General features: G+C 37.5%; 1 protein-coding gene and 1 pseudogene across 1 annotated transcript; one reads left to right on the forward strand and one right to left on the reverse strand.

Annotated features, from left to right (window-relative positions):
* Window positions 1-984: 984 nt before the first annotated feature.
* LOC122335679 (ras-related protein Rab-12-like) lies at window positions 985-6,371 on the reverse strand. Its single transcript, XM_043233529.1, has 5 exons — window positions 6,284-6,371; window positions 4,043-4,181; window positions 3,830-3,919; window positions 2,679-2,783; window positions 985-1,334 (listed from the first exon to the last, which is right to left on the reverse strand). Exons 2-5 carry the CDS (start codon window positions 4,058-4,060, stop codon window positions 1,227-1,229), a joined length of 321 nt encoding a protein of 106 aa, XP_043089464.1. The 5' UTR covers window positions 4,061-4,181; window positions 6,284-6,371; the 3' UTR covers window positions 985-1,226.
* An 11,109-nt stretch (window positions 6,372-17,480) lies between these two features.
* The window catches only part of LOC122335663, a 58,827-nt pseudogene continuing 51,611 nt past the window's right edge, over window positions 17,481-24,696 (forward strand).

Genomic DNA, 24,696 nt, shown 5'->3' on the forward strand with positions numbered 1-24,696 from the left:
TCACGAAATTCTCCCAATTAAAATTTTTTTTTTCTTTTTTTTCCCTCTAGATGTCCTTCCAGACACTCATTAACACTATCAGTCCTCTATAGTGTTTATAAAAAATGCATCATATTCCCACGAACTCGCACAAAAACCTGTTGCTACTGCATATCTGATTCAGCTGAAACAACCGTTCCCATCAAACACCTGTTATGTTTTACTATACAACACAGCTATTTAATAATTCCTAGAGTCCTTCATCTAACGCAGGCAAAGTTTTAACTTTCTAGTACCAAAACCGATGTCCCTTTTTTAGTTTTAATCCGCTCTCCACATAGAAACAGGCCTTTCGCTGAGAGCATTTCATCCTGCAATCCAGATCTAGCGAATAAAACACCCAATTATTGACCTTCCTTTATTCTACTCGAGTTAAACGACACCGAAAAGAGGACTAGGAAGCAACGAAACTCTGCTAAATAATAAGGCTAATCTTCTGTACACAGGTCCTTCGCTAACGTTCAGCATTTCGGCTGTTCGTAAACTAGCTACGAATGGGATTGTAGTGCAAAACACAACAGATAACACGAAATCCACCTCAAAAAAAATAAAACATTAACACTGATAGAACGTAAGGCGTAAAGACAACCCAACCACGCCGGCCAATAGGCCACTCCTCTTAAACACAGCCGATAGAAATTAACGCACATCCACTTGGCTTCAAATGCCAAAACAATTCAGAAAGAAGCTTTCCAATTTGAGACCGGGAACGTTTTCCTGTAAGAAATCGAGGGTAGAGTATCCGTCGTCCGGTAGAAACGGAAGCGTCTTACTTCTATGATTTTGTAAACTACATATAAATAGGAATCGATGGGTTTGCACTCATTTCATGCATGTGATGCTTTTCCCATCAGGAAGGCACATGTCGTACAAACGCAATCCTGTGCTTCCCAGAAACGAGGTAGTGTTATGCACGGGAAATAACGGGAAATGAACGCATCTACGCGTGGGAGAGATGACGCGGATGTTCTTTATTGGCATCTGGAGGTACCGAAATGCCAAGCGTGTTAAATTGCGCAGTCTGTGGTTTGTGAGGGACGATTATATTGAGCGCTTTTCATCTTCTCTGGTGACGACAGGCCGCCCATCTCATCGTCCGCGTTTGGCCCGGTCGTCTGAAACGGCGTGTGTTCGGGTTTTAAGAGAGGAGGCGGCGTTGGGTTTCTAAATGAAGCGCGAAGCGAGTCTCAACAGCAGCGCATGCGAGGCGGAGGCAGCTCCGGTGGGATTTCGGGTTCGGGCTGAAGGGACAGGATGCTGTTGGACAGCTCTTTGCTGGGGACTTCAAGAGGCATCTGGGGAAAGACAAGAGTTTGAGTCAGTTTGTAAGATGTGACAGACTCTGTAATGAACGAGAAGATGCTCAGAAGAGATGGGAATCAGGGCTGGACCGATGATCCGAATAAACCTGAAATGCTTGCTGAAAGTTTGGGATGCATTTGGGAATGCAGCAAGCTTCTAAACTAGATGTTGTCGGTAAACGAGACGCTTTAGGCTCCCTAAGGGTTTCTGTCGAAATCCATAAAGCGCCTCTATTAGGCTTTCATGCAGCCTGCAAATGTATAAATCTGAAAGTGAGAGAAAGCTGTTTTTAAAGAAAGAAAGAGTCGGCTTTCGTTTTTAAAAATCACTGAAACAAGTCGTTGGTCTTTTGGGGTTGGTCTGAATGAAAATGCTAATTCATTCTTTGCCACTAGGTGCCGCTTTTGGCGCTGATCGACCAATCACTGGAGCGGTTTGGAAAATTTAATCGCTAAATCGTCTGAGCGCAGTTGAGCAAATAAGGTGAAAATAAAATCCACATTATAAAGAAAATTAAAGTGTTTTTTGACCTTGCATGCGACCTGTTGTTAGAGGCTCCCTAAACTAAAATATGAACTTTTCATAACCAGTAATAGGGGCACTTTAAAACTCAACATGAAGAAAAATATTGCAATATTACAGATATAGTTTAAATGTAGTAAAACTATATACACAAAAACACAATAAAATCAATAAATAAATATCAATAAAATGTAAACATATGATGTGAATAAAATATAGTAGAGAGATATGAATAAAGCAGATTTTTATACTGCAAAATTTTACAAACCTATACTATGCATACATTTTGTACTGTTAAACATATTTATTATTTCCTTTAGTATTATTTAGGAATTAATATGTATTCCTATTAATAATATCACTATTATTATTATTATTATTATTATTATTTCACAGTCACAGTGTTAAATAATCACACAATTCACTTTAAATTAAATTTTTTAAACTACTCTTTTTTTTTTTTTTTTTTTTTAGAATCAACTGTATCAATAAACTATGACTTCTAAAAAATTAAAGTAAAAACAATTACTGCATGCGCCAAATTTTTAAATCTTCCAAAATTTTTTTTTTTAGAAACAATCTCACCTGCTTTGGCCTCCAAAAGTCATATACAAATTAAACTGTTAGGTCACTTTACATGTTGGTCAGATGGGTCCTTCCTGTCTAAGCGGGCAATTATTGGCCATCATACACTCGAAACTTCAGAAGTTTGGCAAACAGACAAATTCTGTCTCTGCATGTCTACTGAAATCCAGAAAACTCCTTTTATCTCATGATGATATAATTTGAGCCAGTAACAAAACATCTCCACTTACCTTACTCAAAATGTCATCAACTAGTTTAAGGAATATCTCATCCACATTAAAGTTATCCTTGGCACTGGCCTCACAGAATCGCATCCCTGATATCCGTGAAGCAAACTACCAGAAACGAAAAAAAAAAAAATAAATACTTCAGAGTAATCGTGCTTCTGAATGGGTTAAATATTTCGATTTTTGGTTCTTTATTCCCCTTAATGGTAATATACCAAACGATTGCATGGCTTTAGAAGATGCATGGACTGCTTTTATGATACTCAGATCAAGTAAATAATGTTTGGTCGAGCTGTTCCTGTGAGGTGTGCTTTCACTAGCCTTGTTAGCTCTAGTCTCAGTGGGTTTGGGAAGGTTGTAGGACGCATTATTCAGAGCATTCAAGGAATTTCTTTGTGGAGGTCTCAGGCAGAATAATGTCCCTGTGTCCAGGGCTTTGGATGGACTGAAAGAACCGTAAAGCAGCATTGTCCTCCACTAAACTAAATGTCAAGGTAAACCTGAGGCCGCTTTATACAGCTGAATTTATAGTTAATTCAAGCTATAATAAAGTTATAAGAGTTCAAATCATAAATAGGCATAATAACACATTTCATATTCACGTCATATTTGCTGAACAAAACATTTGCAACTAACTCTGAGGTTCTCGATACGGCATGTATTTAAACATATTATATTAAAACCATTAAAATACAAGTGTCAGATATTTTAATGCTATAGTTATTTTGTGTATTATATATAGCATACAATTTGAAAATAATAGAAATTTTGCCTTTGCAATTAACTGAAATAAATGACAAAAGACAAAAAAACTAAACTAAAATTAAAATAAAAACTGAAATAATGATTTAACATATTAATAAACAATATTTAAATAAATAACATTGACCTTACCCTCCCAGCTTGTTGGGCCAACTTAATTTTTTCAATCCTTACATCGTGATACTTATATTAACTTATTTTAAGTATTTTTTTTTTTAAAGGAAGAACACTTTGTTATTTAAAAAAATAGAGAGAGAAAACAGTCATCATTAGCTAATAGCTGTGTTAATAAGATTAAAACTACTAAAAGTGGTTTTCAGTAATAGAATTAAAGTGCTAAAATTCCTCAAATTAAAATTAATTAGTAAAAACTAAAATAACAGTGCTCTCACCCTCTCAGCTTGTTGTCGTGAGATGGCGCGGTCAGACTCACAGTCCAGTTTGTTCCCAACCAATAGGAGCTCAGCATCCTCTGACGCATACTGCACAGAAGCAAAACAACACATCACTAAAAAAAGACTTGGGGTGGATGCATAGGTATTAGGTGTAGAGCAGATATGTGCTGCATAACCGACAACCGATCCGTGTTTTAGTTGTTTGAGCACCTTGTCAATCATCTTCATCCATTTAGGCAGGTCGTCAAAGGTTTCCTGCTTCGTGATGTCATACACCAGCACGATGCCTTTTGCACCGCGGTAATACGCCGACGTGATGCTGTTAAACCTCTCCTGACCAGCTGTGTCCCTGCAATCATTCCTCATCATTAGACTTACAATGTTTGACTATGAGAGAAAGACAATCGCTTTATCAGTGAAAAGCGTCTCTACAATCACAGGCAGTCGGAACGGAGGGATGGAAAAAGTAAGAGGATTTGTGACATCTGCTGAAAAAGAAAGTCTGTTTTTTTAAATTTAATAGAAAATTACGAAGACAAACATGACATGCACCGACGGATCGTTCACAATAAAAACAGGAAGGTGCGTTATCGACTTGATTAGATCATTTGCTTCACCGATAATTTCAGAAAACGTCATCGTGGCACATGATAGACACTCATTTTTACTGTACCTTTTACACCCTAGTCTGGCTGCATTTTTCCAAAACAGGATATGATGTCACAAAGAGGACCGGTGAGGCGTCACGTGTCAATGAGCAGTTAAGACGGACAGTGAAGGACAGCCGTGGACGCCGGGGGAGCTGGATGTGAGTGGACATGTGTTACACACAAAGCGTTCAAAAGCAGGCATCTGCAGAAGTGTGGTGTGAGAGAAGCCAGCGAGGAAATGCTGATAAAGTGGGCGGAGAGGTGATGGATGGGAGGTTAGCGTTAGTTGGAAAACGACTGTAAAGGTGTGGAATAACAGAAACATTAGTTTGCAAACTGTACCAAACCGAAAGAGAAAAGAACTACGATTAGCTTAAAGATATTCACCGAAAAATGAAAATTCTGTCATTATTAACTCACCCTGGAGTGGTTCGTAATCTGTATGAATTCTTTGTTCTGTCAAACGCGAAGTAAGATGTTATGAAGAAAGTTTTTAACCAGGTTTTTTTTTGGCCACCATTGACTCCCATAGTATTTTCGTTCCTGCTATGGAAGTCAATGGTGACCCAAAAAGATCTGCCTTTGTGTTCGTCAGAAGAAAGAAATTCAGGTTTTGAACTACTTGAGGGTGAGCAAATAATGACAGAATTTTCATTTTTGTATTTTAATCATTTTATAGAATAGTCTACTCCATTGTTTATTAATCAATTTTGTAATTTCACTTGTCTGTAAAAATGAAGAGGACCTAATTGCAATGAGAAAAAGTAGCATATTTTTATTTTCTATAAGTGCCATATTATTAATGAATGGTAGGAATATCAAATTCAACTAATTATTCTTATGCTAAACAGCCTAAACGACGAAGTACAATGTAGATACGTTTCTTGAATTTATATTTTTAAATTATTCAGTGTATCCCAACTCGCAAATAAAACAGAATAAATGAAAATTTATCTTGACGGAACTCCACTGAAAAAAAAACTAAAAACAGAACAGAATAAATCATGGCCAAATTAAATAAAACAAAACGGAAACGAGTAGAATCTAAAAGAAAATAGAATAAAAGAAAAAAAAAAATGGAAGTTGATTTCTGCCACAAATATCAAAATGGTAATTGCAATATTTTATCTCACAGTTCTGACTGCTATTTTCAGAAAATAAAAAAAAGGGCCATTTTGAGAATAAAGGTGCAAATATATTTATTCACCTTTATATTTTTTTTGCTATTCCATGGCAGAAACAAAAAAACAGAATTGCGAGATGCAAAAAAGTCAAAATTCCTAACAAATAGATCAGAATAGAGTAGAACAGAATAAATAAAATAGTATGCCATAAACCTAGACCACAACAGAATTGTGGAAAATGATCAAACAGGAAAGATAAAAAATGAATAGAATGTAACAAACAAATGGCAGTCTTCAAGATTGCCTGAAGGAGGTGAAAAAGATTTACACGAACATTAGTTAGTGTTATGATATTAGTGATGATATCACGATTAAAATGCATTCATTTACATTCACTGTTGAATTCTGGGATGCTGCGAGCGTGCACAAATGAAATGAAACGATAATAGTGTACCGTAACGCTTCCATACTGCTTTCTGGTGGTAAAATTAGCGCTTGCAAGCAAACACGACAACGGCAAGCTGATTAAATCTCAGCAGCGACACGTGAAAGATGTCCGGACTGGAACTTATGACTTGGTGCGGAGCAACTTCATCTCATGCGCTTCTGAGACACAGGAAGTGACACGGTGGGCCGAGTCAACGATAAGGACACAGCAGCACTTCCTCTCCACTCACCAGATCTGTAACCTGATCTTCTTTCCTCTCAGCTCCACGGTTTTGATTTTAAAATCCACACCTTCAACACAAACGAGAAGAAACAAGATGCGAGATTAATCACGCCTCGCGTCTTCAAGCCTCGCAGCGCCCTCTAAATAACCTAAAAGTAATGCAGAACATATGAATGGAGTATATATTTGTGTGCCTCTGCGTAGGACAACAAACACAGATCATGTTCTCTGGGCTTGTATGACTTTCACAAAGTGACAGAGCAGAAACTGGAGGTGGGGCATGTTGCAGCAGCAGCTGTGTGAACGTGTCTCTGGCTATTCTGGGATGTTGGGTTAGTAAGCAATGCAACCGATCTGATGCGAAACCGGTCATGAGTGAGTGAGTGAAAACCTTGCCATATCAGGTTTCACGTGTGCACCGATCCAAAACATCAACCCGCCATTTACACCGATACCGTATCAAATGGTTTGAATGCCTTTTTTTAAACGCGTCGTTCATCACATGACTGTTGCGGATCGATTCAGAGCTTGGCAGATCTCTTGAGTAATTACATTATAAAAGCGCTCTAATTACATTACAGAAGAATTGTGGGACGAAAATGGCTTACACGGATACAAACTCACGTGCATGTTACATCAAACTCTTTTAAATCGCATCCTTCTGTGGGATGAAAACACCATGGTGTGATTATTATTAGTAAAATGTTAGCTAACGATGGTTTTGGGACTGCTCTGACCTCTGAAGTGTTGTTTGCTGCAACATTTTTTACTTATAAAATTTTGTATTATATAAATAAAAATATCCATAACAAAAATGCGAGTTCAGTAAGCACAGTTCACTAATTTATATAAACTAAAACAAATATAAAAATGATTATATTATTTAAAATAATATAATTATCTACTATAAACACAATATTGTGAAATATCACAAAAATTTAAATGTATTTTAATATTTAAAAAAAGTCACTTCTATGTTTTACTAAATGTTTAACTTTTAACTAAATAACCATTGTCCTTTGCTTTTTTAAACTGACGATAACCAGAGTTTTAAGTGTCACTTACAAACCATCCCAGTTTACAAATGAACCAGTTAAACATCTATACCTAACAAACTTAATCATTTATCCACACTAAACTCTCTAATAGCAATCCATGGTTTACTAAATATTCATTTTTAACCACCTGTGCAATATGAAACTTTTCTAAAACAATAATATCCATCTGATAGCCAACTTACTAACCCTCAATAGTTCACAAATTAATCTCGGTCTACCATTTATGCTTTCCAAATGAAGTATAATTTTTCACCTATACTAAATTATGTGTAGGTTAACGTTAGTTATCTAAATTTCAGGCTGGTCTATGATAGTAATTACTTGATGGTAAGCTTGTATATATGTTTTTGTTATATATATATATATATATATATACATATATATATATATATATATATATATATAGTTATTATTATTATTAGTTATTATTAAATATTGAATACATATTGAAGAAGACACACATTATATATATATATATATATATATATAAAGAGTTGAGAGAATATTAATATTATTATTACATATACATTATTACATATACACACACACACTATATATAAATATATATATATATATATATATATATATATATATATATGTGTGTGTGTATATGTATATGTGTATATGTATGTATGTATGTGTGTGTATATGTGTATATATATATATATATATATATGTGTGTGTGTGTGTGTGTGTGTGTGTGTGTGTGTATAGAGTATATATATATATATATATATATATATATATATATATATATATATATATATGAAAAACTAGCAGATATATGTGCAAACACCATCAGTGGTTATATCATAGATGGTTATATGTTTAGATAACTAATGCTAAATACACACTAGTTTAGTATAGTGAAAAATTATACTCTATTTGGAAAGTACAAATGGTAGACCGAGATTAATTTGTGAACCATTGAGGGTTAGTGTTGGCTAATGATGGATATTATTGTTTTGTAAAGTGCTCTGTTACTGCACAGGTGGTTAAAATGAACATTTATAAACTGATCATATTAGAGAGTTTAGTGTGGATAAATGATTGCCTGAAGTAGGTATAGATGTTTGAACTGGTTCATTTGTAAACTGGGATGGTTTGAAGTGGACACTTAAAACTCTGGTTATCGCTAGTTTAGTGCTAAAGGACAATGGTTATTTAGTTAAAAGTTAAACATTTAGTAAAACATAGAAGTGACTTTTTTTTAAAATAATAAAATACATTTAAATTTTTGTGATATTTCGCCATTATTGTGTTTATAGTAGATAATTATATTATTTTTAAATAATATAACTATTTTTATATTGTTTTAGTTTATATGCAAATTATGAACTGTGCTACTGAACTCATGATTTTTGTTGGTGATATTTTTATTTATATAATAATAAAATTTTATATAAAAAATGTTGCAGCAAACAACACTCAGAGGTCAGAGAAACCCAAACCATCGTTAGCTAACATTTTACTAATACACCACACTACGGTGTTTTCTAATCCCACAGAAGGATGCGTATTTAAAAGAGTTTGATGTAACATGACGTGAGTTTGTATCCGTAAGCCATTTCACCCCACAATTCTTCCGTAATGTAATTAGAGCGCTTTTATAATGTAATTACTCAAGAGATTCGCTAAGCTCTGAATCGATCCGCAACAGTCAGTGTGATGAATCACGTTAGCTAAAAAAAAAAAGGCATTCAAACCATTTGATACGGTATCGTGTAAATGGCGGTTGATGTTTGGATCGGTGCACACGCGGAAACCTGATATGGCAAGGTTTCTTTTAAATTTCCACTTCAATGCAAGACCGGTTTACATCAGATCGTTGCATTCGTTTAATAATCAACATCCCAGAATAGCCAGAGACACGTTCATACAGTTGCTGCAATGGCTGCCCTGGTAATTCTCCAGTTTCTGCCTGTCACTTGTGAAAGCTACATGCTTCCAGAGAACATGATCTGTGTTTGTTGTCCTACGCAGAGGCACAAAATATACCCATTCATATGTTCTGCATTACTTTTAGGGTTTTTTAGAGGGCGCTATGCAGGCTGAAGACGCGGCGTGATTAATCTCGTGATCTGCTTTCCTCGTTTGCGTTGAAGGTGTGGATTTCCGAAATCAAAACCGTGGAGCTGAGAGTGAAAGTAAGATCAGGTTACAGATCTGTGGAGGAGGAAGTGCTGCTGTGTCTCTTATCGTTGACTCGGCCCAACGTGTCATTTTCCTGTGTCTCTGTAGCGCACGAGATGGGGTTGCTCCGCACCGTCACAAGTTCCAGTCCGACATCTTCACGTGTCGCTGCTGAGATTTAATCAGCCTGCTGTTGTCGTGGTTTATTGCAAGCGCTAATTTTACCACCAGAAAGCAGCATGGAAGCCGCTACGTACACTATTATCGCTTTCCATTTCATTTCAGGCACGCTCGCAGCATCTCAGAATTCAACAGTGAATGTAATGAATGCATTTTAATCGTGATATCATCACTAATATCTTTTTTTAAATATTTTAAATGTAAATCTTTTTTACTCTCCTTCAGGCAATCTTGAAGACTGCCATTTGTTCCATTCTATTCATTTTTATCTTTCCTCTGGTTTGATAATTTTTCTACGATTCTGCTAGTCTAGGTTTATGCAGCATACCACTTTATTTATTCTGTTCTACCCTGATCTATTTGTTAGAATTCCACTCTTTGCATCTCGGCAATTTGTTTTTTTTTCTGTTTCTGCCATGGAATAGCAAAAATATAAAGGTGAATAAACATACTTGCACTTTATTCTCAAAATGGCACTTTTTTTTTTTAATTTTCTGAAAATAGCATGTGAACTGTGAGATAAAATATTGCAATTACCTTTTGATATTTGTACAGAAATCAACTTCCCATTTTTTTTTCTTTTATCTCTATTTCTTGATTTATTTCTGGATTTAGCTCATATTTTCTTTAGATTCTACCTGCTTCCAAGTTGGTTTTATTTAATTTGGCCATGATTTTATTCTGTCTCTGTTTTTAGTTTTTTCAGTGGAGTCTGGCCAAGATAAATTCTTTATTTATTCTGTTTTATTTAAGTAGTTGGGATATACCAATAATTTAAAATATAAATTCAAGAAACAAAGATTCATACTTGTATCATTGCTTAGGCCGTTTAGCATAAGAATAATTAGTTGAATTTGATATTCCTACCATTCATTAATATGGCAATTTATAGAAAATAAAAATATGCTACTTTTCATTGCACTAGGTCCTCTCTACTTTTACAGACATGAAATTACAAAATTGATTACATAAATGGAGTAGACTATTTTATAAAATGATTAAAATATAAAATGAAAAAATTCTGTCATTATTCTGGCTCAATCTCGGCGGTGCTCCAAAACCTGGGAATCCCTTTCTCTTCTGGATTTAACACAAAGGCAGATCTTTTGGGCCTCATTGACTCAGCAGGAACGAAATACTATGGGAGCCACCGGTACAAAAACCTGGCTAAAAACTCTCATAAATATCTTACTCAAGGCTTGACAGAACAAAGAATTCATACAGATTACGTAACTACTCCAGGGTGAGTTAATAATGACAGAATTTTCATTTTTCGTGAACATCTTTAAGTCAATCAGAGTTCTTTCTCTTCGTTTGGTACAGTTTGCAAACTAATGTTTCTGTTATTCTGGCCACCTTTTTACAGTCGCTTCAACTAACGCTAACCTCCCATCCATCACCTCCGCCCACTTTATCAGCATCGCTGGCTTCTTCCACACCACACTTCCCGCAGATGCCTGCTTTGAACGCTTGTGTGTAACATACGTCCACTCACATCCAGCTCTGGCGCTCCACGGGCTGTTCTCACTGTCCGCTCAACTGCTCATTGACACGGACGCCCCACCGGTCCTCTTTGACATCGTATATCCTGTTTGAAAAATGCAGCCAGACTAGGTGTAAAAGGTACAGTAAAATGAGTGTCTACTGCGTGCCACGCATGACGCTTTCTGAAATTATCGTGAAGCAAATGATCTAATCGTTTATAACGACCTTCCTGTTTTTTTATTGTGAAATCCATCCGCCGCAGTACACAAGTGTTTGTCTTCGTAATTTCTGGCAAATTTAAAAACAGACTTTCTTTTTCAGCAGATGTCACAAATCTTCTTACTTTTTCCACCTCCGTCTGACTGCCTGTGATTAGAGACGCCACTGATAAAGCCATTGTCTTTCTCATAGTCAAACATTGTAAGTCTAATGATGAGGAATACTGCAGGGACAGCTGGTCAGGAGGCTTAACAGCATCATTGTCATGGTCATCGCGTGCAAAAGGCAACGCACAGGTATGACATCACACAGAAACCTTGACGACTCCGTCAAATGGATGAAGATTGATGAGCAGTCAAACAATTCAAAATACGATCGTTGTCGGGGTTATGCAGCACATATCTGCTCTACACCCACACTATGCATCCACCCCAAGTCTTAGTGATGTTGTTTGCTTCAGCAGTATAGCCAGAGGATGCTGAGCTCCTATTAAGGAAATAAACTGATCAGGAAATTGACTAAAGCACATCCACACAAATACTTGAGAGGTAGATACTATTTTTAGTTTACTAATTAATTTTAATTTGAGGAATTTTAGCACTCTTAATTTATTACTGAAACCACTTTAGTGTTTTAATCTTGATAATACAGCTATTAGCTTAACAAGGATTGTTTTCTCATTTTTAAATAATAAAAGTGGTTCTTTCCTTTTAAAAAAAAAAAATACTTAAAATAAGTTAATATAAGTATCAATGTATGTAAGGATTGAAAAATTGCTGGCCTAACAAGCCAGAGGGTAAGGTCAATGTTATTTAAATAGTTTAAATATTGCCTATTAATATGTTAAATCATTATTTCAGTTTTTATTTTAATTTTAGTTTAGCCTTGTCTTTTGGTCATTTATTTCAGCACTGCAAAGGCAAAATTTCTATTATTTCAAATTGTATGCCATAAGGGCTGCCAAAATAATTCATATAGCAAAAATATCTGATACTTGTATTTTAATGGTTTTAATATAATATACAATATATGCTGGACGAGAACTCTCAGAGTTAGTTGAGCAAATGCTTTGTTCAGTGCAAGACGGAGTATGAAATGTAAGGTTATGATTTGAACTTTTATAATTTGATATAGCCTGAAATTAACTTAAATTCAGCTGTATAAAGCGCCCTGTGCTTCCATTTTGACATTTGAAGGTCGAAGTGGAGGACAATGCTGCTTACGTTCTTTCAGTCCGCTCCAAAGCCCACATAGGACAATATTCTGCCTGAGACTCACAAAGAAATTCCTTGAATGCTCTAATAATGCGCCCTAAGCAACCTTCCCAAACCCACTGACGTGAGCTAACAAGGCTGGTGGAAAGACACCACAGTGGAAACAGCTCATCAAACATTATTTGCATTTGATCTGAGTATCACAAAAGAACATGTATCTTCTAAAGCATGCAATCGCTTGGTATATTACTTCATTATGGAATAAAGAACTGTAACAAATATTTTAACCTATCTGTAGCTAATGATTACCTGAAGTATTTATTTTTTTTTCAGCTTCTGTAGTTTGCTTCATTTGATAATGGGGGATGCGATCTCTGTGGAGGCCAGTGCAAGGATAACTTTAATGTGGATGAGATATTCTTTAAACTAGTTGGATGAGCATTTCTGAGGCGTATGGAGATGTTTTGTTACTGGTCTAAACTATATCATCATGAGATAAAGGAGTTTCTGGATTTGTAGATATGCAGAGACAGAATTTGTCTGTTTACAAACTCTGAAGTTTCGAGTGTATGATGGCCATAATAATTGCCCGCTAGGACAGGAAGGACCGATCTGACCAATACAAAGTGACTTAACAGTTTAATTTGTATATGACTTTTGGAGGCCAAGCAGGTGAGATTATCTAAAAAAAATTTTGAAGATCAGAAATCATGATGCAGTAAATTGTTTTTACTTTAATTTTTAGAATAACAGTTTATTGATACAGCTGATTCTAAAAAAGAAAAAAAAAGAGTAGTTTAAAAAATTTAATTTAAAGAGAATTGTGTGATTATTTAACACTGTGACTGTGAAATAATAATAATAATAATAATAGTGATATTAATAGAATACATATTAATTCCTAAATAATACTAAATGAAATAATAAATATGTTTAACAGCACAAAATGTATGTATAGTATAGGTTTGTAAAATTTTGGTATGTAAATCTGCTTTATTCATATCTCTCTACTATATTTTATTCACATCATATGTTTACATTTTATTGATATTTATTTATTGATTTAATGTGTTTTTTGTGTATATAGTTTTACTACATTTAAACTATATCTGTAATATTGCACATTTTTTCTTCATGTTGAGTTTTAAAGTGCCCACATTGCTGCAAAAGTTCATATTTTAGTTTAGGAGTCAATACAGGTCGATGCAAGGTCAAAACACTTTAATTTTCTTTATAATGTGGATTTTATTTCTACCTTATTTGCTCAATCATGCCAGACGATGAATGTATTAAATTTTTCCAAACTGCGAGGATATTTGGATTGAAGGCTAAAAGCGTACCAGTGGCAAAGAAATGAATTAGCATTTTCTAATTCAGACAATCCCCAAAAAGACTAACGCATTTGTTTGCGATTTTTAAAACGTAAAGCGACTTTTTCTTTCTTTAAAACAGCTTTCACTTTCAGATTTATACATTTGCAGGCTGCATGAAAGCCTATAGAGGCGCTTTATGGATTTCGACAGAAACCCTTAGAGCCTAAAGCGCCTCAAGCATCGCATGCCATCTAGTTTAGAAGTTTACAACTTAAATGCATCCCAAACTTTCAGCAAGCATTTGAAGCCATATTCTGATCATCGGTCCAGCCTCTGATTCCTATCTCTTCTGGCATCTTCTGCCTATTGGCAGAGTCTGTCAGCATCTGGCAAACTGACTCAAACTCTATCTTCCTCAGATGCCTCTTGTTCTCGAAAAAGAGCCGTCCAACAGCATCCTGTCCCTTCAGCCCGAACCCAATCCTAATCGAGCTGCCTCGGCCTCGCATGCGCTGCTGTTGAGACTTCGCGCGCTTTCCATTTAGAAATCCCAACGCCGCTCCTCTCTTAAAACCCGAACACACGCGCTTCAGACGACCGGCCAAACGCGACGATGAGATAGCGCCTGTCACAACAGAGGTAAGACGAAAAGCGCTAATATAATCGCCCCTCACAAACCACAGATCGCTAATTTAACACGCTGGGCATTTCCGGCACTTCCAGATAATAAAGAACATCTCACACATCTCTCCCACGCCGTAGATGCCCGCCCTGCTATTTCCCGCATAACACTACCTCGCTTGGGAAGCACAGGATTACGCTTGTACGCATATGCCTTCCTGATGGGAAAAGCATCACATGCATGAAATGAGCAACTCCATCGATTCCTATTTATATGAAGTTTACAAATCATAGAAGTAAGACGCTCGCTTTCACCGGATTTAATGGATACTCTACCTCGATTTCTTACAGGAAAACATTCCTGGTCTCTAAATTGGAAAGCTTTTCTGAATTGTTTGGCATTTGAAGCCATGATGTGCGCTAATTTCATCGGGCTGTGTTTAAGAGGAGGCCTGTTGGTCATGGTTGGGTTGTCTTTACGCTCACGTTTCTATCAGTGTTAATGTTTTATTTTTTGGAGGTGGATTATGGTTATCTGTTGTGTTTTGTACTACAACTTCATCTAGAGCTAGTTTACGAACAGCCAAATGCTGAACGTTAGCGAAGGACCTGTGTACAGAAAGAGATTAGCCTATTATTTAGCAGAGTTTCGCTGTTTCCTAGTCCTCTTTTCGGTGTCGTTTAACCTTGCAGAATAAAGGAAGGCCACAATTGGGGTGTTTTATCTGGGCTAGATCTGATTGCAGATGAAAATGCTCAGCGTAAAGGCCTGTTTCATGTGGAGAGAGTGATTAAAACTAAAAAAAGGGACATCGGTTTTGTACTCAGAAAGTTAAAACTTTGCTCATGTAGATGAAGGATCCCAGGATATTAAATGGAATAAAGTAGTGGCAGTAAAACATAACAGGTGTTTGATGGGAACGGTTGTTCTAGCTTGAACAGACATGCAGTAGCAACAGGTTTTAAAGTAGTTCATGGGAATATGATGCATTTTTATAAACATTATAGAGGACTGATAGTAAGCATGCTGGAGTGTTCAACGACATCTAGAGGGAAAAAGAAAAAACAATTTAACTGGGAGAATTTCAGGAAAAACATGCTTGACATTGGCTTGACAAGATCGTAGAATAATATTACATGGCATCAAGCTCTCTCCTATGTTTCACGTACAATGAAGTACTCTTTCCGCTGTAAATTGGTGTGTCGGAGAAAACATTTTAATCATATCAGTGCAACGATATTACTAAATTTTTCCTTTTCAAAAAAATGTCTAATGCATATTTTTCGCCTATCGTGAGTGAAATGGGTGATAACAGGTTGAATTTTACAAAAATAAAGTCATATGGCAAAATTGTATAATATATATATATATATATATATATATATATATATATATATATATATATATATATATAAAAATATAAATACATTTTTGGTCTGGGGTTACCTTTTATTTTTGGACAGGTGTAATGAGATTCAGTATGTGAAATAGCGAGAAGATTGATGTGTAGGGCGTGTGTGTTCATGTTGTTTGTAACGGATTAATATCTCTCACGTTGAAACCAGTGCAGTATTTGTAATCAACGCTGTAGGTCTGTTTTTTTGAGGGATTAATGTTTGAATTGTTTTGAGGTGAAACAGCTTTTTAAGTGCTTTTATTCTTCTTCTAACTCCGCTTAATTTTCTAGATTTAATCTCTTTGAATTCTGTGTCCTCGGAAGACTTATAACCAACTTCCAGAAAGCTGTCCACATTTGTTAATAGTGTTTTAGGAAAGCGTATTTAATCCCAAGAAGGGGAAACCTTATCAGATACACTCCTTTCTACCCATGCTTTTACTTTCTCTTTTGGCAAATGTTTTATTGCAAATTTATTTTGATGGCAGTTGAATTTCTTCTGAACCTGAGTCAGATTAATTTTATTTCTTTATTTTCTCATGGAGAAACAATCACTTTGGCATTGTTTATTTTCTCAAACCTTGGCCTTAATCTGCTTATTTAGTTTAGTTTGTAAGTCTCATCTGGTTCTTAAGAGACTGTCCAAGTGAAACTTCATTTCTCCTGTCTTGGAAAAAAGTTCAACTCAACAAACTCTCTGAACTCTGTAGGGTTTCTTTGTTCTAGTAGCAATTATGGTTGCCTTATAGCCATTTTGTACAGAATAGTTCATCTTGGTTTCACTTCCTACGACGTATTTACTGCATTACAGCAAAAACTACACTGATCCTCATTACGCCAAAAACAGAAGAGCACTTTGAAACAATAATATAACTACAGAAGTTATCCCAAAACAGTTTGGCATGTTTAAGCAGCTCAGGTACTTATAACTCAGCATTCCTCTTAAACTAATGTAATGCAAATAAAGATATATATTTATTATACAAATGCTGAATCTGTCTTAGATGTTTTCTATCTCTCTTTACGCGTTCACTTGAATTTCAACTACCACAATATGATGCAAAATGTTCAGTGTCTTGACTTACTCATTTTCAGAATGCACTTCCTCCTTTTACGGAATGATGGCACATGATGTGTTTAGAGTAAACGAGCTACTATTAGTTTTTTTGTTACTTATTTGTTAAATAACATTTTAAATTAGCTTTTATATTTACTTTAGTATTTTGATTTCTGTACATTATGTGTTTCCTTTAGGTTAATTTATTTTATTTATTTATTTTTATTCACAGCAATTTATTTACATGTTTGAACATTGGTAAACTAAAGTACATTGTTATGACTAATATGTTTTTATTTATTTTTTCTGTTTTAGTTTAATTTTTAGTTTAGTTCTTTTTGTTTGTAATAGTCTATGTTTCCATTTACATGTTTTATTCTTTTCTGCAAACCAAATGGTACGCTGCCTTGGAAGAGCCTCTCCAGTTTTGTGCTTTGCCTTTACACATCCCCGTTTCTCTCCGTGCTCTGCCTGTAGAAACGCGCAAAAGCGCGCGCTCTCTCGCTGCGTCTCCACGCGCATGCACCATGCGCCCGACATGTACCGGAGCGCGAGGAGGGGTGTGTTCAGACGCAGTGAAAGTGAGCGTACGCACTCACGGCAGACCGAGACGACGGGGAGCAGTCGACCGCAGCGCTGGATTTCTTTCCTTCGGTAGCGTGGAGACGCCAGGAGGCGGAGAGGCACGCGGGGAGAGATGTGGTTACCCGTAATCCCGTGGTGATGATGATTGATTGATCCAACGCGCAGAAAGCACGGAGGATTTCGCACGAATACCTGATCACCCAAAGCGCCCGTTCAAAGCGACGCAAGATGGCTGAGGCTGCGCTGAATCCATGACGAGATCAGTCTGTCAGTTGCATAAATGGAGATTCCAACGCCCTGACACTAAACCGTAAGAGCCATCATCCCTATCCCTTGCGTGGAGAGAAGAAGAGGCTAAACCGCGCGCCGTCCCCTGCCAGACCTGTCCGGTATGTCCACTCATGAACGGGCAAACCGATCAGCCAATCCCAAATTCAACAAGCAGCACGCAGGTCCACGCGCCGCGATGCCTTCAGAGCCAGCAAGGTTCCGCGCACGCACCGTCCTGAGCGCGAAGACAAACCGCATCAGCACCTGCAAAAAGCAACACCCAAGCCTCAGCGACAAAAAGGCCGTTAAGGTCACTCAGCATGCAGCATCCGGGAACTGAAACTGGCTCGCGCGGCGGACACTGCCAAGATAGCGCGGTCGGTTATTCCCGATACGCCCCACTGACGCGGGCGTCTGTCAGACGACAGCAGCCCGGACTATCCGACTGTCTCCTCCGAGCCGCCGCCCGACGAGCATATGATCGTCCGGGCCAAGCAGCGACGCGATGGCAGCGGTCCGGTTCGAGTTGAGCGCGTCGCACCCGGCCTGATCTCAGGGGCGGGAGTTGCACGGTGCCTGATAGCGCACGCGGACAAAATGCAAAGTTGAGCATGACGCACACTTCAAACCGGAGGTGAAATGGTCTGCAGATGAGTCATATTGAGGAAATCGAAGACTTCTGATCGGAAAATGACTACCTCATGGTAATGCGACTTAAGGCACTTTAAAAGTGACTTTGAAGTACGGTTTGAAATTGTCTGAATGGCACACGAAAGCAGCAGTTGAGATGATGCTTTGTGTGTTTAGAGCCGATTTATACTATAGTTATTGAATGACGAAAATATATATATATATATATATATATATATATATATATATATAAGATAGCACACGCTATTTAAAGAATGCAAAAGACCAAACATAATATAACAAAGGTAAAAATAATGTATGATCAGTTTTGAAAAATACACACATTTTCACGGACACTATAGGCCTATGCACCCAATCTCCATATAAATTTTTTAAACATTTTAAATATTTATATTCTAAATAGTTAGAATAACGAATATAAATTGTGTGAGTCAGAACTGTGTTAATTGAATATCATGGTTATTTTATTGAACATCATGTTATTTTATTTCAGCATGGTGACCTTCATACTTTTACCTATTAAATTAACTCATTCATTTGCATCAGTCTCCAGATCAGCACTGCATCATCATCTATTACTACCAATAAATAACTGCTTAACCTAAAGTGAAATACGTAAAAGCACATTTTTAATTTTGGAGGGCCCATAAACTAAATGCAACTGATAGAACTGGGTTAGCGCTGCATCCTCTCTCCTTAAAGTTCTCCGAGATGCTTAAAGTCTCTGAAGGCTAGAGGAGAGCGAGATCTAGATCCATATAACCTGCTCAACTGATTTAATAAGGCCACCATAGAGTATGAGACTACAAATCAGCATTGAAAGACTCTAACTCTGCAGAGGGAAATGACATGGTGGATGGGAAGGATGAAGGATCACTAGCATAATTCCATAAATATCATCCGAGTGTGCTGACGTGCTGGGGTCGATTGCCAGTTTGTAACGATTTTGGGAGAAAGCACTCAAGACGCTGTAAGAACTAGTACTTTAGTGGCTGTGCGCATGAGTGGCCCTCGTCCTCCTGATCGGGCCGATCAGGTGCTGGAGCCTCCTGGCTAGACATGCCCTCATCTCTCATCTGTATTACCGCATCTGTGGCTAAACAAACAACGGCAGTAGGCTCATGAGCGCTTACTACATTAAACTCCTGCTTGCTGGTGGAACGTCACACGCCGCCCATTTCTCTCTGCTGTTCTCCTCACCTTGCTTGTATTACTTGGAAGAGGCGCCGTTATGACAGCCACTATTTATAGCTCCTACGCCCCACCTGCACGCCATGCCTTTTCTGTCCTGTGTGATTATTCATCGCAAATCTTTCATCTGCTATGGACTTAGTCTTCAATGATGCTTGTATTCCGCTTGTGTTCTGTTTCTATATCATTCACATTTACACTGGGAAGCGTTTCAGGATCCGAGCACAACGCTGGCTGATTCTAACTGATCTATCTGCAAATGTATTACGTCCTTGCAAATTTGAAATTATTTTTAATGCTGATTCTGTTGTTCCGCCTGACCTTTGCCTATCTAGTTCTAGTCCAATTCCTTCCTGCATTTTATTCCTATGTTCCTCTTTAGTTTTTTGTAGCTTTACTCTGTCTCTTGGTTTGATCCACATCACTCCTGATTCTAAACCTGGTTATGATTTGATTCTAATTCCCATTCCCGCTTTTAATATTCATTCTCACTCTGATGATCCTCTCGTGATTCCTTTCTTCATTTTATGTTCAATCTAAAACCTCATTTGGATTTATTATGCTTAACTTAAGCAAAGTTTATTCCCTGGTGAACAGATCCACGCCTTAAATTCAGGACTTCCATGTGACTGGATTTTTATTCTATTTTAACTCGTTTCTTAATCCAAAATTCCCATCTTATTTCTAGTTTGGTTCTAATGAATCCAGTTTCTGGATTGGTTTTCATTCTGGTCTCTAATACTGATGGCTTCCCTTTCATTCTTCATCTTATGTTCTATTTCTATTCTGGCCTTATTCTTTGAGCTGTGCTTATTTGATCTGATTTTAATCCTGCAAAGTAAATTATTTCATAATCAGATCTGCTTCAATCCGGGATTAGAATTTTATTCCGATTTTAATCCTGATGCTCATTCTAATCTAAATTCTGATTATCGCTCTGCTTTTGTTTTCTCAGTTTTATCTCATTTTCTTTTGTTTTGATCCAGTTTCTGATCCTCGCTTATCCTGATTCTAACTTCAGATTCTGACTCTGTTCCGATTGACTTTTCCGATTTTAATCTCATAGAGAGGCAGACTCATTTCCACAATCGAATCTGAATTTAATCAGACTCCTGAATGTGTTTGATTCAGAATGCATCCACATTTAATCCTCGATCTGATTCTAACCATTAAAGACTTTTATTCTACTTCTGCTTTCGATCTTGTTTCCAAGCCCTCGATTCTTATTGTGTTCATTCTCTAGTTCTAATTTGATCTTAACTGTAGCCTGGCTCCGCCTCTTCTGATTCTAACCCTGGTTTGGCCTGTTTGCGACGTATGGACGAGTTAAGTAGCCGAGATGAGGAGATCAGGATGGTTACCTGGAGTGAGGAGTGTGTACCAGCTCCCAGGAGTCATGAGGGGAACCGGATCGCTTCCAACAAGAACTGCTGATCCTTCAGCACGCCTGGCGCAGCGCTTGAACAGAAGAGCCTGCGTGTAGCTCAGACCGACACGTCACTGAGAGCTTCATGCGTCTGGAGCAGGACCTCAAGGTGCTTTTTCAGAGCCAACGTGGTTAAACATGCCTTTAGCCATACCTAATAAGAGATAAAACGAGGTCTAATGCATCCTTCCACCAGCAGGTGGCCAAAGATGTATCTGTGCGCCTGCACAATGAGCTGGAGACGTGGAAGACAAGCGCACGGCAGAGGATGAGAACCAGCAGCCCAGCAAAACTTCATCAGGTGAGATCCCAAACAGGCCATGCAGAACAACTAGCTGAGAGAGCTGAAAGAGGTACAACACGCCCAGGTAGAGTTTGGCACACTTGTGAGGCAAATGGCGCAAAGCGCCTCTTTATCACGTATACTGTCTATTATACAGGGAGACTGAGACTGCAAGGAATGTTTGGGGTTGTTTAAGAAAAGTTTAAATATGTGGACGTGCCTTTTAGCTGATTGCTGCATGCACAATTTTTTGGGGTTTGTAGATGAGCATTCACAATGATTGCATCCTGCAAACGAACCACAAAGCTGCGTTTGTTACTGCAGCTACTTCGCTTTTTCATGTATACCTTAACGATCAAGCAAAATGTGACGCGCATTAAGAAATGAGCAATAAGACGATTTGACATCAAACTGTTCAAAGAAGTTAATTCACGCTTGTTCCTTTGAATACCATAAAATAACTTGTTCATTACATGTTGGGACTACATTACGATTAATAAAACGCTTTAAAAGTGATTGAAATTTGAAGTTCCTATTAACTGATGTAATCGTAGTTAATATTTACATTACTAATGTAATGAATGATTAATCAAATTATTATTTTTATTGCAGAAGCAGTGGCATCGCTTGGTTTGATCAAAGAAATCATTTTCTGTGGTAAATCGACGGCACATAGTGTGTTGAAATGAAGCTGAAATGATTCGTGACTGTGATGTACGTCTCGCTGAATAAGGCGGCAACTCAGATGGTTTGAGGCTTATTTTCCGTCATTTATGAGTACCGTGAATTGCTTTGAAGTACGGATGAATGTAATAATTTCAAGCCTGCTGTCCTGTGCAGCCAATGCGTGCATGGAGTTACTTGAGTCGGGTTAGGTTAATCTGAAACTAACCTGGAAAGACTGAGTCACGGTGGAGCAGGTGAACAACGCCGCTGCAGAGAGCTAAATGTGGATGATGTATGAAAGATTGAAAGAAATGGAGTCGGTACTACAGTTTGTGTCACGGAATAAATATATTCACACGGAGAAAAAGTATTTTAATCGCGTAAAATATATCGTAATTTTACTGTGTTTTTGATCTAAAAAAATGCAGAATTGTGAGCGCGATTTTGTCTATATAGCCTATTTCGACTTATAAATATGGTGCGCCCGCTGTGCTTCTCAAGTATTGCAGTTCAAACAGCTGGAGGACTCACAGAGTCAGTCATTGCACCGGTATCCTACAACTTCTGATTTTCTGAGATCTGCCGTGATTAGAAACACTGGGAACAAATCTTCTTAAAGGAACAGCCTCGACTGAAAATTAAAATTTGCCATTGTTTATTCTCTCGTCGCTTTGAAACCCGCATAGAAAAATCCACGCCGCTTTTTGTTGGAGGTTTCTTGGGTGAACCATTCTTTAAAACAGACCTACCGCCTTTATGGTGTAAATGAATTTCGTTTTGTTTCTGTATTAAAAATTATCGCGCGTTATGGGAAGGGTAAAATAGACAGCGAAGGGCAGATATAATGGATGTGAAGGAGAGAAAGGCCGAAACGAGTGTTAGCTCTTTGTGAGCTGCTGTAGCGCTTCTCCCTGGAGGTTTGCCCAGAAACGCCTAGCTCCACTTCTTTTTCAGCTACTTCATCAGCACCGCATCTTTCATTTTCCTAGGCCTCCCTATCGCCCCATGCACAACAGATGTGGATGAAAATGAGACTGCAGATTCTCGCCACTGCTATGTTCAATTAACTTTATGAGCGCTTTCTTTCTAAATCTGAAATCATGTCCCTTTATGTGAAGTGGAAACTACCATAAGTGTAGGGGGTGGCAAAAGATGTTAATTGCACCTGGACGACTAGGAGCTGAAGATCTCAGGTCTTTAACCACAGCAAGCATTTAATCTCCTCTTGCATTTAAATTTATGCATGCTTTACCTGTCTTGTTAGATGTCTTGTGACCAAGACTGATGAGGATTGAAGTTTAAATGTACACAAGTGGTTTAATCATAGAAATAATAACCTTTCTTCCTCTATCAGCCTCCACAAGACAGGAGGAATGCCCTCACTCCAAGATAAACTAAAATGTTATATCACCAGTGTTTTAAAGATACTTCAAAAAACAATAAAGAATGCACAATGATAAACTTACTTAGTGACAATTAACAGCATTTTCTAGATTCAAATAGATATATATAAAAAGGAAAAATATATATAAATCACAAACTCAACGTCAACCTTACCTCACCACAGAATTGGGCTGGTACTGAGTGTCCGATATGGTGGTGGGTAATCTTTGCAATTACTAGAGAACTTGCTTCTGCAAGCCTTTTTTCTCAAAACAAGAAAGAAACAGTTCAGCAAAAATGAGCAAAAACCACTGTCCATGCACGCTTCCAGTAAGCAGAAAATCTCCCGTTGACGTAAAGAATCTAACGAATACGTCTCTGCTGACAAGTTCAAATGTCCGGGACAAAAACTTATTCCCAGCAAGCACTGAAACAAACTGTAGAAAGTCTGTGAATAGTCAACTATAAATATAAAATCTACAAATGCCATTCGTGATCCACGAGCGCAGTAACGGTCAAAAACGGCAAATGGAGAACTTTCCAGAAAAAGCACTGCCTGCAAAAATACTTCGACCAAAACTACAAAATATCAAGGTCTCGCTGTATACTCGGAAGCAAACTGAAGATAAAATCTAAAATAAAGCCTCTTCCAGACGGTCAAAAACACTCACGTACACTTTCTCCGCAGTGTAATGGTGGTCGACACCCATTGCATCATACACCTACAGTTCAGCTTCAACAACGCTCCAGCAAGTAATGCCCGTCCAGCCTCTCGCCAGCTCACCTCGAAACTCTCGCTAACTGCTGTCCACTTATAAAACGCAAAAACTGCGAGTTCGGGCTTTATTACTTTTAGCTCGGTTTCTTCTGTTCGTCGATCGACTACGCACTTTGCCCGGATTTCTTCTTCGCGTTCCCCACGCCTTCACTCGCTTTCTCGTTTACAAAAATACATTTCCAAAATAAAAGCATTTGAATACCTCCATATTCCCCTGGCAAACTCCTGCTATATACAGGACTCTAAGCAGACTCAGTTTAGAAGAAATAAAAACAGAACAGATAAAAGCATTAAAACATACACTTTGATAATTTCTTTTCCTTTTAACCTCAAATTTATATAATATAGTCATCTCTATATCTTGTTATGCAATTTAATTCTGTGTTTCTTAGACTGGCTCCAGATCAGGAACTTACAAAAAGTCATTTTCTGATATGTCAGGGCTTTTCAGATTCGGCATCTTGTTCAGGTTCTACTCCCTTCCCTTGTCACTTCACTACCTCCTCCTCA

Source organism: Puntigrus tetrazona, unplaced genomic scaffold (genome assembly GCF_018831695.1).
Source record: "Puntigrus tetrazona isolate hp1 unplaced genomic scaffold, ASM1883169v1 S000000846, whole genome shotgun sequence".
Classification (NCBI taxonomy): domain Eukaryota; kingdom Metazoa; phylum Chordata; class Actinopteri; order Cypriniformes; family Cyprinidae; genus Puntigrus; species Puntigrus tetrazona.